Here is a 15,694-nt window from a genome sequence, read left to right on the forward strand (position 1 = left end):
TTGCCTTGAGGAACAGAGGAAAGAGGCCTTTTTCGGGGGTGGGGGTATCTCATTTCTTTGCTTGTGTCCTCTCTTTCTCTCCCCTCCCCCATCTGCCCCATCCTGGGTAGGACTCCCTCTGGGCTCAGCCTCCCAGAGACTAACAGGGGACTCCAGCCTGAAGGGAGGAGGGATCTTCAGAATTAGTGGCATGATATCCACAGCACTTCAAGTTTACAAAGCATTCCCTTCTCTCTGATTTTACCTCCCATTTACACTGCATAGAGCTTGTCTAGACCTCAGAGTTACTAGCTTTGCAATCCTGAGCCAGTCACTTAAGCTCTATCTCCCTCATTTTCCTCCACCATAGAATGAGGATAATAAGAATACCCACCTCCCAAGGCTGTAATGAGGATCAAGTGAGATAACATTTGCAAAGCGCTCAACATAGTTCCTGGCAGGAAGCAGGTACATAATCAATGCTGATTTCCATCAAATTCAAATCCATTGATGTTTCCACTCTACCATATTATTTCCCATTACTGTTAGGAAGTATTTCTTTATGTCAGAACTAAAACCTACCTCCTTGGAATTCCCACCCAGTACTTCCAGCTCTGCCTTCTGAAGGCAAGCAGGAAAACAAAGATCTATCATTGACAGGTCAGCCCTTTGATTACTTGAAGATGGTTTATACCATGCTTCCTCCTCTAACCAGTCTTCTCCTCCAGGATAAACATTTCCAACTCTTTCATGTCATCCTCATATGGCATGACATACTTTATCATCCTAAGTTTCTCCTCTGGGGGATCTTTAGTTTACCAGTTACCTTTCCTAAAATGTGACACCTAAGAAGGCAGGCAGGTGGTACAGTGGATAGAGTGTCAGGCCTGGAGGCAGAAAAACCTAAGTTCAAAGGTAGGCTCAAACACTCACTATCTCTGGGACCCTGGGCAATTTGCTTAACCCTGGTTGTCTCAGTTTCCTCATCTGTAAAGTGAGCTGGAGAAGGAAATAGCAAACCACTCCAGTATGTATGCCAAGGACCCCACACCGGGTCATGAAGAGTTGGAAATGACTAAAATGACTAAAACAACAAGATGGCAGGTGTCCTGGAGATAGTTCTAACTGGCTTGTAGAGTCAATTGTGAAATTTTCAGTATGAACATTTACACCTCAGAAATTTGCAATCACTACAAATCAGGATTTGAACTGATGTTTTGTTGATTGCTTGGACTTAAGAAACAATAATAATGCAGATTAAAATTTTAAAATGTGTATTGAATTCCCTACTCTCTACCCCCTGGTTGTTAAATACTTACCAGTACACCCTCATCTTGCCTTATAAACATTGCTTGCAGTGCAGTAAACATCTCAATACAGCAATTGCTATTTATTAAGCACCTACTATGTGCCAAGTTTTAGGAACTGGGGATACAAAAAGAGGCAAAAGACAACCCCTTCCCTCAAGGAGCTTACAATTTAATGGGGGAGATAACATGCAAATAAATTTATACAAAATAGGCTATATACAGGATAAATAGAAATAATTAACAGAGGGAAGGTAGTAGAATTAAGCTTCCAGTAAAAGGTGGGATTTTAGTTGGTACTGTCTATGTTTCCATGTGTACACAGAGTTACTGGAATCACCATTTCAGCTGAAAGAACTAGTAAACTCCCATAAATTCACATCGATTTTGACCATCTCTTGGGTTGGATACAATATGATCATGGATGAAGACTTGGGAGGGACTTCAGAGATCATATCCTTGCTAGTATCTTTGCATGAATATTTATTAAGGAAATTGATTTGCTCTCCCTGGTTTAGTTATCAAACCATATTTGAGTCACAAAAGGAGTTTCATAAGACTCTGTTATTTTTTTTCAAATACTCTATATATTATTGGATTCAATTGTTCCTTAAATATTTTGTAGAATTCGTTTGTAAAGTCACCTTGTTCTGGACATTTTTTCTTAGGGAGCTCATGAATATAGTTGCTTAAGCATTCAATTTCTTTTCCGTTAATTTAGGTAGTTTATATATTTTAAATTATTCATCCATTTAACTTAAATTGTCAATTTTACTGGCATGTAATCAGGCAAAATAACTCTTAATAATTACTTTAACTTCATCTTCATTGGTGGTGCGTTCATCGTTTTCATTTTTGATACTAGTAATTCAGTTTTTTTAATCAAATTAATCAATGGCTAGTCTATTTTATTGTTTTTCTTTTTCATTAAACCAGTTCAATGGTTTTTTGCCTTTAATTTTATTAATCTTCCTTTCAAATTTCAAGGTTGCCATTTTGGTGTTTAATTGGGAACTTTTTGTTTGATAATTTGTTCTTTTGTTAAGGTTTTTTAATTGCATTTATTGATCTGTCCTTTCTCTCTATTATCAATGTATGCACTTAGAAACATAAATCTTCCCCTGGTTACTGTTTGGGGAGCAGTACACAAGTTTTGGAATGTTATTTTATTGTTGCCTTTCTCTTTAATGAAATTATTGATTGTTTCTATGATTTGTTCTTTGATTACTCATTCTTTGGGATGAGTTTATTTTGTTTCCAACCAATTTTTAGTCTGTGCTTCTATGGCCCTTTGTTGGATACAATTTTTATTGTACTACAGTCTCAAAAATCTGGGTTTAACATTTCTGCTTTTCTTCATTTGTTTGCGACGTTTTTATGTGCTAATACTTGGTAAATTTTTGTGAAGGTGCAATGACCAGCTGAGGAAAATATTGCCATTCAGTTTTCCACAAAAGCCTACCTTTCTTAACATTTCTAAAAGTCTATTCATCTCCTTGACTTCTGTCTTATTTATTTTATGATTTAGATTTCTCTAGTTCTCAGAGAGGAAATTTGAGTTTCTCCACTAGTATAGATGTATTCCTTCTGTAATTCATTTCATGTTTCCTTTAAGAATTTGGATTCCATTTGAAAGCCATTTGGTACATGTATGTTTAGTATTGATATTGCATCTTTGTCTATGCTTCTTCTTAGCAAGATATAGTTTCCCTGATTATATTTTTTAATTAGGTTTTTTTTTGCCTTTGCTTTCTCCATAGTAGTCCAGTAATTTTTTTTCTTTCTAAATAGTATATGATTTTTTCCAATTACATGTAAAGACAATTTTTAACATTCACTTCAAATACTTTTTTGAGTTTCAGATTTTCTTCCTCTATCTCCTTCTTCCTCCCTAAGATGGTAAGCAATTTGATATAGGTTATGTGTACAATAGTGTAAAACATTTAAAACTTCAGTCTTGTGAAACAAGAAATAAACTAAAAGAAAAAAAAACATGAAAAAGAATTTTTTAAGTGAAAAGAGTATACTTTATCTATATTCATAGAACATCTGTTCTTTCTCTGGATGTGAATAGCATTTTCCACCGTGACTCTTTTGGAGCTATCTTAGATTATTGTGTTGGTGAGAAGAGCTAAGTCATTCATAGTTGATCATGGTTCAATGTTACTGTTACTGTGCACAATGTTCTCTTGGTTCTGCTCATTTGACTTTGCATCCATTCATGTAAGTCTTTCCAGGTTTTCCTGAACTTCACCTGTTTGTCATTTCTTATAGCACAATAGCATTCCGTTACATTCATATGCCACAGCTTATTCAGCCATTCCCTAATTGATGGGTATCTCCTCAATTTCTAAATTTTTACCATCACAAAAAAAGCTGCTATAAATGTTATTGTACATGTGGGTCCTCTTCCCTTTTTTATGATCTCTTTGGCATATAGAACTGGTAGTGATATTGCTGGATCAAAAGGTATGTACAGTTTCATTGCTTTTGAGGCATAGTTCCAAATTACTCTCAGGAATGGTTCAATCAGTTCAGAACTCCACCAACAGTGCATTAATGTCCCAATTTTCCCACATGTTTTCCAGGATTTAATACATTCCTTTTCTGTCACATTAACCAGTCTGATAGGTATGAGGTTATACTTCAGTGTTGGGAATGGGATTGGTTGTTTTTTGGGGTTTTGGTTTTGGGTTTTTTTTTTGCTTCTTAGAAAAATTTTTTATTTAGCATTTTTATTTCTCTCAATTACAGGTAAACAGTTTTCCTCACTTGTTTTTAAATTTTTGAGTTCCAAATTTTTTTTGATCCTTCCCCAATGCCCTCATTGAGAAGGCAAGCAATTTGACATAGTTATATATGTATAGTCATACAAAACATTTCCATATTAGTCATATTGTGAAAGAAACGCAGACCAAAAAAACCTAAAGAAAAATAAATAAAGGTTTTTTTTTTTTAAAAAAAAAAAGTATGCTTCTATCTATGTTCAGACTACATTAGTTCTTTCTCTGGGGACCGATAACATTTTTCACCATTAGTCCTTCAGAATTGTCTTGGATCCCTGTTTTGATGAAAATAGCAAAATGATTCACAATTGATCATCTTACAACATTGCTGCAACTGTGTACAACATTCTCCTGGTTCTATTCATTTCATTTTTGCATCAGTTCATGTAAGTCTTTTTCATATTTTTCTGAGAGCATCTTCCTCATCATTTTTCATAGCACAATAGTATTCCAACAAAATCATATACAACAACTTCTTCAGTCATTCTCCAGTTGTTGGACATCCCCTCAACTTCTCATTCTTCACCACCAAAAAAGAACTGCTATAAATATATTTGTCCATATATGTTGTTTTCCATTTTTGTAATCTCTTTTGGGACACAAACCTAGTAATGGTATTGTTAAATCATGCATAGTTTTATAAATCTTCGGGCATAGTTCCAAATGGCTCTACATAATGGCTGAATCAGTTCACAAATTCACCAATAAATGCATTACTGTCTCAGTTTTCTCCTCCAACATTTTTCATCTTCCTTTTGTGTCCTATTAGCCAATCTAATAGGTGTAAGGCAGATAGAACCTCAGAATCATTTTAATTTGCATCTCTCCAATGAATAGTGACTTAGAGCATTTTTCTTCATATGATTATAGATAGTTTTGATTACTTCATTTGAAAACTGATGTCATATCTTTTGACCATTTATTACTATTATTATTATTATATATTGCACATAATACATAATCTTATTATTACAAACTTGATTCATTTGTCTATATATTTAAGAAATGGGACCGTTATCACAGAAACTTGCTGTAAAATTTTTCACAGTTATGATTGCTAACTGTTTTTCCTTCCATCCTATTCCCCCCTTGTTTATCTTATTTTTTCCTTTCACCCAGTCCTTTCTCAAAAGTGTTTTGCTTCTGACTGCCACCTCTCCCAGCCTGTCCTCTCTTCTAAAAGCACCCCACTTCTCTTATTCCCTTCCCCTCTTATTTTCCTGTAGGGAAGACAGATTTTTATGCCCAGTTGAGCATATATGCTATTACCACTTTGAACCAATTCTGATGTGAATAAAGTTCAAGTGTTCCCTGCCACCTCCTCCATCTTTCCCTTTACTATATAAAAGTTCCTTTTTGCCTCTTTTATGTGAGATAATCTAACCCATTCTACCTCTCCCTTTCCCTTTCTCCCAGTGCATCTCTCTTTCTCAATCTTTAATTTCATTTTTTAAGATATCATTCCATCATATTTAACTCACACCTGTACTCTCTATCTTGATATAGTCCTAACTGTGTTATTAATGAGAAAATTCTTATGAGCTACAAGCATTATTTTCCCCTGTAGGAATGTTAATAGCTTAAGCTTATTAAGTTCTTCATGGTTTCCCTTTCCTGTTTACCTTTTTATGCTTCCCCTGAGTCCTGTATTTGAAAGTCAAACTTTGTATTCAGGTCTGGTCTTTTCATCAGGAATGCTTGAAAGTCCTCTAATTCATTGAATATCTATATTGTCCTCTGAAGGATTATACTTAGCCTTGTGGAGGAGGTGATTCTTGATTGTAAACTTAGCTCCTTTGCTCTGGGCTATCATATTCCAAGCCCTCTGATTCTTTAATGTAAAAGCAGATAAATCTTGTGCTATCCACAATACTTAGTTTCTTTCTGGATGCTGGCAATAGTTTCTCCTTGACCTAGGAGCTCTAAAATTTCACTATAACATTCTTGGGAGTTTTCATTCTGAGATCTCTTTTAGGAGATGATGGATGGATTCTTTGCATTTTGATTTTAACCCCTAGTTCAAGAATATCAGGGCAGCTTTCCCTGAAGATATCTTGAAAGTAATCCAAATAGATGAAAATATAGTCAATTTTCTTTAATTCAACAAAACTTTATGAACCACCTCTTCTCTGTCCAGCACTGTGCTAGTTAATGAGGATTCAAAGAAAAAAACAAAGAAACCAATACCTGCCTTCAAGGAGCTTGCATGCACATGAAATCCACAGAAGATTCTCTACCCACAAGCATGTGAGGGATTTCTGATTCATTTGCTTTCTATGCTGCAAAGGATTATAAACCATATCCTGAGGACTCTGCCTCCCAAGACCCTCATAACTCTCTCTAGCACCACTTCTCTTCCCTGTCCCTTTCTCACCAAGAAATGCCTTCTGCTCAGAGACCTCTCAAATCTAACTTAACAATGAGAGACATGACCTTTCTCAGGTTATACTCGAGGAAGACAATGAACATGTTGTTTGCCTCAGACTTAAATACTACAGTAGTCACAGACTATCAGACTTGGCAGGGAGTCCTAGGGAGGAATTGAGTTGGAAACAGCAACAGCAATGTTCATTTACTGCTGAAGACTTGTGCATCACATGACCTTCTCATCACCAACACTGTTTTCCATTTACCTAAATGCAATAAAACTTCATGGATGCACCTTTGCAGCAAACATTGGCATCTAATAGACTACATGACTGTAAGGAGAAGAGACAGACAAGATGTGAGAGTGACAGAAGCAATGTGTGGTACAGAGTGCTAGAATGATCATAACTTATCCTTTCCAAGCTAAATATTCACATTCATCAAAAGTATCATCCCCTCCCAAAGCAAAATGACTACCAGAAGATTTAATGTCAACAAATTAGAGCTCTTCTCTGAGCATGAACAGTCTGTTGCTAACTTGGAGGAAAGTTGAGCCAATACACAGTTGGCAACAGTGGAGCAGAAAAGAAGTGGGCAGCTTTCAGAGATTTGGTATACAGCACTGCATTTGGTCATCTGAGTCAGAACACTTGCAAACACCAAGACTAGTTTGATGAAAATGATGGAGAAATTCAGAAACTGCTAAACAAAAAATGAGAATTCAACAGGATTTACCAGCAGAATAATTCAGCCACCTCTAAGAAGGCAGCATTTAATTCCATCAAAAGCAAAGTACAAGCAAAGCTTAGAGAGATGCAGGATTCCTGGCTCAGTAAGAAAGCAGACGAAATTCAGTTTTATGCTAATAGTAACAATCCAAAGCACTTTTATGATTCCCTGAAAGCTATTTATGGACCAAAAATCTATGGTGCATCACAACTACTCAGTACTGATGGACATACAGTGATTGGTGAAAAAGACATGATCCTAGAGAGGTGGGCTAAACACTTTCATAGTGTTCTCCACAGACCATCAATCAATGCTGAGGCCATTGACCATTTACCTCAGGTTGAAGTCAGTCCCTCCTTAGCTGAACTTCCAATTGAAGAAGAGGTTCTGAGGGCCATTAGGATACTTTCATGTGGTAAAACACCTGGGGCTGATTCTATTCCAGCTGAGATTTAAAAGGTAGGGGGACCATTACTCATACAAAAGTTGACTGAAATTTTCCAGGTTATATGGCAAGAGGAGGTTATCCCCCGAAGTTTAAGGATGCCTCCATTGTCCATCTCTATAAAGGTAAAGGGAATCGATTGTCCTGTGGCACTCATGGTGGGGGGAGAGGCATCTCTTAGTCATTGCTGGCAAAATTCTTACTAGATTCCTCCTTAACAGTCTGACACTTCACCTGGAAGATGGTCAGGTACCTGAGAGCCAGGTTGGCTTCAGAGTACAGAATATAGGACAGGTAAAGAGTCATTTGTCCTGGTCAGTCACAGCCCCAGCCCCAGTGGGAAGCTTACAAATGAGAGGGTGAGATATTGTCCTAAGGTGTTACACCTTCAGTTTCTTCCTCATACTCCTTCCCACACCCATTTTTGCTGTATATATTAATGGGCATGCAGCTCTAGTTACTATGGATTGTGCATCAAACTAAGACTTCATTAAAGTAGCTGCATCTCTACATAAGGACTATTTTCTGGATAGAATTCAATCATAAATTCCAGTGTGGACACCTGCAAGGGTCAGAACCTCCCTGTCCTCCTGTCACCTTTGGATATCACCAGGAACCATTTCTGCTGTCTTTGTGAGTGCAAACAGGAACACACTTCAGGTGAAACCTCTATCAAGTGTCCCCTTTTCTCACACTTCTCAAGACCTTGAACCAACGTAGTCCTTGTCAATACAACAGCATTAGAGTAAACAAAAGTAGATTATTTCATGGCCATCTACATAATATACTCAAAATTATACTGTTCCCATAGGCCACATTCACAGACAACTCACTTAAGTGATTGAAAAGATGAGGAGCACTCCATTTTCTACCTGGGGATTCAGGTAGAATGTAATTCAGGAATTACACCATTAAGTGTGAATGGGTTTCATATGCATAGCATAAGGCTAGACAAAAGTATGCTCTAGTATCAGCCACAGTTTAGAACATGACAGATAGACTCATGGAATGTTACAGTGGACATGGACTTCCCAGTCTTGTAGTTCAACCGCATACCTATGTACAGAATCCCCTTTTTTAGGCTCTCCTCTTCATTCTCTCCTCTCTTTTCCTTTGCAACTTGTTTTAGAAAAGACTTAGTTTCATTTCCTCCTTAGGCACCTGGTTTGATTGGAGTCTGGTAAGGAAGTGGGAGAGAAATTCCTTTTGTTTAGGTCAATGCAATCATTTATTCCATTGAATAGTAGCTCTTCCCCAAATATGTCTTTCTTATTTCCTTCCCTAGGCAAAACTGACTGGTGTTTTAATCTTATCAAAGACATATTTTCAAGAAACTGTGACTTGCAAGTGAGTTTTACATCATTATGAATGTATTTCCTATATATGGGAGAAGTTTCTATAATTAAATGGCCTTTAAACCTATGTAAATAATTATTTTTGAAGTTTTATTAAAAATTTAATAGTGAACATCAATATCACCCAGCCAAGTGAGTAACAAATGAAATATATATATAAACATACAATATGATGTATTGCATAATAATATGTGATGTATAATAATATTGTATATAATGTAAACTTGTTTTGTAACTATATCCATTGAAATACATAATTTCAATTTCAATACATAAAGTAGCAAAGCAACTTTTCAGTCATTCCTTCTTAAGTCTCCATCTGTATTATTTACCGATTCTTATTCTTATGTGGTCATAGTTTGGGTATGCTCTGTCTTCATTGTGTGTATGTGAGTGTGTGTGTTTCTCTGTGTGTGCCTATTTGAATGTGTGTATGTCTGTGTGTGTCTGTGTGAGTGTGAGTGTTTCAGGGGGGGTATGTATGAGTGTGTGTGTGTCCGTGTGTTGTCAGTCTGTGTGAGTGTGTTTGTATGTGTGTTGCTTTGTCCCCTTGAAGTTTCTTTATGCTCTACCTCTCTTAACATACACTAAATTTCATTCAAATTCTTGGAGTTATATTACATAAATCAAAAAAGTAGTCAAGTAGCTGTTTGTAGCTCTCACACTGAATAACTATATTTTAACACAGCTAGATTTAAAGGATTGAAAATAATTTGTGTCATGGTCTTTCTTAGCCAACTGCTGCCTACTCTCCGAATGTCTACAGAGAGTTTTGCCTTGGTTTAAAGAAGTTGTCCAGTGAATGTGGAAATGACAATGCTTCATTTATAACGGTTTGAAATCCTTTTATGACATATAGAATTCTGAGACACAAAATCCTGGGTATGAAAAATCAATTTATTAATTCGACCAGCAAATAGTCAATGAATTGAGGCCAGGGGTCTCTCTTGGGGATCAGAGACACCAAGGGAGCTTTAAGGACACCTTAAGTTCCAGGCTGTCTTCTTGACATCATGTTATTGGGGACTTCCCTGACAAGCTAGAGATGACCCTGACTGGTGGATACTTGATGAGGAGTTGGCTAAGATATCTCAGCTCCTCCCAATCATTTCATCCTTGTGAGTGTGGAGGGTGGGGAAGGTGAGGAACAAGACCTGCTCATGAGAGTCAGCAGCCTCTAACCATCAGGGAAAGAGAAGTCACCCCCATCAGGATCTACCTGATTCTCCTTTGTGGGCCAAACATTTAGTTGGAAGAGCCAGGAGCAAGGTTGACCCTTGGTAGTAGGGATGAGTTAAGTCTAGCTTCTCTTTATGGGATAAACAGAGAGGCCCAGACCAGGCCTTGGGAGCAGGGCTGGAATGTGATCACATTCATCAGACAGTTCCTGGAAGCAGATTTCTTTTTATGTGAGCTAAACTAAAAAGTGGGAATTTTAAACAGAAAAGAGAATATTATAAATTAATATTAATAATTAAATGATATAGCATTAAAATTGATTGTTCTTACTTTTTCATCTCACCCTGGAAGTATATTCCCCTCTTTTTCCCCTGCCCCAAATTATGGTGTGTACTTGAACTATAAGAAGAAATTTTGAGGACCAAAAGTCCTTTTCAGACTCAGAGCTCAAAGACCCAATCCTGAGGCTAAGGTTGGGAAAAAAGAGTGGGTGAAGGATGATGGCAGTTTTTGCAGAGGTCTCATTCCTCTAATCTCAGGGTACCTTCACCTTTTGGGGGACATCTCACCACTTTCGGAGGCTGGAGAGTTCAGTGGGCTTGGTATTAGAAGATCTAAAGTCTTGGTTCTTCTCCACACTCGCTGTGCGGCTATAAACAGGTCACTTGACGTCTCTAAATGTCAACTCCTCATGTTCAAAATAGCCTGTAAAAACACCTAACAATATTATGAATAAAAGCTTTTACAAAGTTGAAAAACTCTAAAAAGTGATATATTGATGCTATTATTTAGAGAATCCCCCAAGTACACTGGAATTAACAGTCCCATTCATTGCCTTTGGGAGAGACTGAGGAGGGTAGATGAGATTCAAAACCATACTGAGGGAACATGGTTCTTATTACATGAGAAAGTAACAGGTTATGAATGAGACTAAAGCAAGAATATCACTCTCTTGTACTTAATTCATAGGAAGACAGATTTGGGGGAGGAAGGGACCCTAAGGGCTATCTAGTCTAATCCTGCTAATCTTAGGAATGAGGAAACCGAGACATGATGATATGGTCAAGGTTCATCTGGTAATAAGCAAGAGCTGGAACTGGAACCCAGGGACCTTTGACTCTAAATTGAGAATCTTTTTGCCTGGGCCATCTATACTTCACTGATCTCCTACCCTCTCCTTTATCCAACTACCAACCCAATCTTTCTCACTTTCCCTTTTCTCCTTATCTAGTTACATAGTCTCCACACCCATTAAGCAAAGTGATTGTACCTTTCCAAAGTAGTAGCTGGTGGCATAGAGGGAACTGTCAAAACATTGGTGCTGCATGTACCTTCTATCAAGAGGCCAAAGCACATGTCTCTCAGAAGCGGACAGGGCATGTGTCTGGAGGACTGAATCCTCTGTATGGAATGCATATCACATTGAAAACAGCTTGAGCATATGCTTAGCTCTATGCATGCTCTAATGCATGGCCACTGATACCCTTCTTAAACTGTAACCCTTTCCTGTGATTTTCAGGAAATGACAATAAGTTAAAAAGAAAATTCTCAGAAGTACCATAATAGAGCACAAAGTGTGTTGTTCATGCTGTTTGGAAGAGAGCTGAACTCAGTTCCCTGTCTCTAACATATACTTTCTATGTGACCATGGGCAAATCATTTTACTTCTCAGGGTTTCACTTTCCTCATCTATAAATGGGAATGAAATATAGCCTTTAACTCAATAGAACGGGTGTAGGCATTGTGTGAGATAATGTAGGTGAAATGCCCAGCAAACCTTGTGTAGCTGTAAGAACATCAAGGTCCATTATTTCTGGGACATGTTACATTTCTCAGCAAAAGGCTGAGAATTTGATTTTTCCCAAATTAGTTCATTGTGAAAATACAACCATGATAAAACCACCTGGAATGGCCCAGAAACCACAATCAAGGTAACAGAACATTCATTGTTTTCTTTAACTACAGGTTATTGCCAATAATCTTGATATTCTTCTGGACCAGGTGAAAGGAAGCCCAGCAGAAACAGCTCAGATAATGACCTTCTATCTTGAGAATGTATGGAATGTTATATTTGAGTTTGTCCTCAATTTCCCTCTTGGAAGTGGAATCTCAGAAAAAAAGGAATCAGTGGGTAAGACTGGCCATGAATATCTTGCACTGGCTTTGCAGTTTGGGTATTATTTGGTTGTGTGTGCTTTTGCAAACACTCATCTATGGCCCATGTGAAAATATGTCTTATTCTATATCATGAGTCCATCATCTCTCTGTCATGGGGTAGATAGCCATTTTCAACACAGGTGCTCTGGAATGATTGTTCATCTTAAGTCTTTCAAGTTATTTGTCTTTATAGTATCGGTGTTTTGGGGTAAATTGTTCTCCTGGTTCTGCTCACTTCACTTTACATGAGTTCAGATATCAAGATATTTGCATATAGGTGAGAGAGACTTCTGAATATATGTGCTCATAATGTGGACAAAGCAGCTAAGATTTCAACATTGTGGAAAGTCCTGAAGTACTTATTATTCAAAATGTGACATTACTAGAACAACTTTGTGATCAATTTATAGGAGTTCAAACTGTTGCCTATTCGAAAATGTTCAGAAGATGTATAATTGGAAGGAAAGGAAGACTCATTTCAACCCTATATTTGTGCAGAAAGTCAGAATTATCTCCTTGAATATTACTATTAACTTTCCCAGTGTACAAATGACTTCTAATAATTGGTTTCCCCTAATTTCTTTTCTTGGGAGCTAACAGAGTCCAATGAATAAGGCACTGAACCCCAGATTGACAGGAAAGTCACAGGATCTAGAGGTAGAAGAGTCCTCTGAGGTGATGTAGTATGAACATCTCATTTTATAGATGAGGAAACTGAGATTCAGAAAAGTTTCATGACTATCCCAGGGTTGCAAAGGTAGTAAGTGGTAAAACTGGTATTTGAACTTTAATCTTCTGATTGCAAATGTGGCATTGCACCACCCAGGAAATATTCACAGCATCAAGGGCAACTATGAATATGCCATCATCATTCAGAATCAAAAAGTATAACAGACTTTCCATATAGAAGGCAGAAGAAAAACATTTATTCAGACACCAGAAAGTCAAATCCCAAAACCAGAAAGCTCAATCAGTCATAGTTGCCAAGAAGTCAACACACATTATCACCACAGAGGGTCAAGGGCATTTCCAAGCCTCCCCACCACCTGGTAGGGCCTTCCCACAAGCAAACAAATGCTCATGAACTTAGCTATCCGCTTGCCTGTGTCCTTTCCAGCTCAGACTAGTCCAATCAACTTTCTCTCAGTTCCTGTTCCACCCCTTCAACAAGTTCCTCCCATCACATGTGACTTAGGCTTCCATGTGATTGAAACAGGTCACATGGGTCTATTAATGAATGGGTTAGATTTTCTTATTTAAATTACCATTACATTCAGCCCTAAGATCTTCCATATTCATAACATAGGTTGATGGACCAACTGGTACCAATAGAATTGTAACAGGGATAACATAAAATAAGCATATAAAACAATATCTTAAGGTGGGGCTTGAATACCAGTACCCCATCATTCCCTCCTCACATGAATGGGGCCCAAAATATTGGGGTAAGGGAAAATGGTCTCTTCTTCCATAGCTACTTTCTGCTGACATTGAATATAGAGCTGTCCCTGACCTAAGAGGTCCTGTTGGAGAGGTCAGTTCTTTAGCTGGCATCTAGAGCTTGGCTGAAGCCAGGTCCAGGGGTGACACATCACAGTCATGGACAGTGGGTGATATCTGTCTTAAACAATCAGATATCGTAAGTGGAGGATATCAAGCCTGCAGAAAACAAATCTAGCAAACAAGGTTAACAGACAAAAAGAAACAAGGGGACAATAATCAGAAGTTGGGTAGATATGATGTCAGCCATGTTTCTGGAGTCCATGAACTCACTATCATAACTTGATTCATGGTAGAATATATGAGTTAAGGGTACAATTTGGTAATCATCTTCTCCTAAATGGACAACAGTTACAGCGTTGTCTTTCCCACCCGCTATTCATTTTCTGTAGCCTTTGGAATATCATCTGGATTTCATTTTGCCCATACTTTAACTACCAATTTTATTTTTTCAGTAGAACTCAATTCTCCAGTTCCTCTGCTCATTATTTTGGAAGGAGGGACAGTTTCCACAAGAGATATTGTTTCCCAAGCAATGATAATCACTTCAACTATTCCATCATTTTTCCAAAACTGTATGGGGTCTTCACCTAAAATTTGGAATATCACAATAATTTCTCCTTGATAATTGGAATTTTTCACTCCAGTTAATATATGTATTCCTTGAGCTGCTAATTCAGATTTAGGTAATATCCATCCAAATGATTTTGGGGGATTTTCATACATATTCCAGTAGATATTTTTCTGATTTCTTTTCTATCCAACCTAAAGTCCTCTAAACAATGTAAATCCTGCTGAATATCCTGCTGAACCAGGTGTCCCTGGATATGGTGCTGAGACATCTGGCCTCACATTCCAATACTCAGTATTTGGGATCTTATTTGTTTGTCATTTTCTAACTGGCAGATTTAGGGTCATCATTCTGCCTATTATTCAAATTACACAAAGCAGAAAACAAACTATTTTTCCAATGTTGGTAAGAATTGTTACAACTTAACTTCCTTTACTGTTCTTTCAATAATCCATTCATTATTTCAATTAACCTAGATGTTTGTGGATAATATGGAATATGATATGTCCTTTCTATTTTGTTTAATACAAAATATCTCTTCATTTCTTTACCTTTGAAATGTGACCCATTGTCACTTTGGAACTGCATTGGGGTTCCAAAATATAGACTTATGAAATCTAGAGATTTATAGGTATTTTTCTGGGTCACACTCTTATATGCACAAGCCACTATTATATTTCAATAAGTATCAACGCAAGTACATATGAATTTACATCCTTTATCTTGAGGTAGGGTTCCAATATAAACTCTTTGCCAAATTTGGGCTGTTACTTTTCCCCTTGCTATCTGTCAAGTTAAGACCCAAGGAACAGTTAGTTCCTTTTCCAACTGACATAGGTAAAATCCCTCTGCTACTTATTTTAACAATTAATGAGAGGTACTAATGCCTCAGTCTTGTGGCCATTGGTGTGTGGCCTGCCCTCCAAATGGCTGTCCATTTGATGGACATATTTTGCTAGTACCAGATGATCAGTTGGTGTTAGAGTTAAGGACAATATGCTGAGTAGCAAGCTTTGCTAGTCGATCAGCACATGCTTTGTACTCACAGTCTTGGTGAAGTACATGGCTCCATGTAAAGCTACATGTCTACATGAAAAACTGAAAAATTAGCAACCAAAAACATGACCCATATATCTTTCCATAATTCTTTGATCCAGATTTGTTTGCCATGATTTTCCAATTTTGACCTTTCCATGTGGGCATCTATGTAGCTAATCCATTAACTATGAATCAGTGAATGTATGACACTGTCCTCCTTGTTCTGTTTTTTTAAGTACATAATTTATTTATTTTTCAGTTCTTAACACTCATGTCCACAA

The 15,694-nt window shown here is 37.3% G+C and overlaps 1 protein-coding gene across 1 annotated transcript in view; it reads left to right on the top strand.

The window, feature by feature from the left end:
- The window catches only part of LOC140502247 (adhesion G protein-coupled receptor E3-like), a 58,430-nt gene that overhangs the window by 12,262 nt on the left and 30,474 nt on the right, over positions 1-15,694 (top strand). Inside the window, exons 7-9 of the mRNA XM_072606538.1 lie at positions 8,899-8,960; positions 9,703-9,801; positions 12,113-12,278. Of these exons, the coding sequence (XP_072462639.1) occupies positions 8,899-8,960; positions 9,703-9,801; positions 12,113-12,278 (327 nt within the window). The remainder of the gene's footprint in view (positions 1-8,898; positions 8,961-9,702; positions 9,802-12,112; positions 12,279-15,694) is intronic.

Source organism: Notamacropus eugenii, chromosome 4 (assembly GCF_028372415.1).
Source record: "Notamacropus eugenii isolate mMacEug1 chromosome 4, mMacEug1.pri_v2, whole genome shotgun sequence".
In the NCBI taxonomy this organism is placed as follows: domain Eukaryota; kingdom Metazoa; phylum Chordata; class Mammalia; order Diprotodontia; family Macropodidae; genus Notamacropus; species Notamacropus eugenii.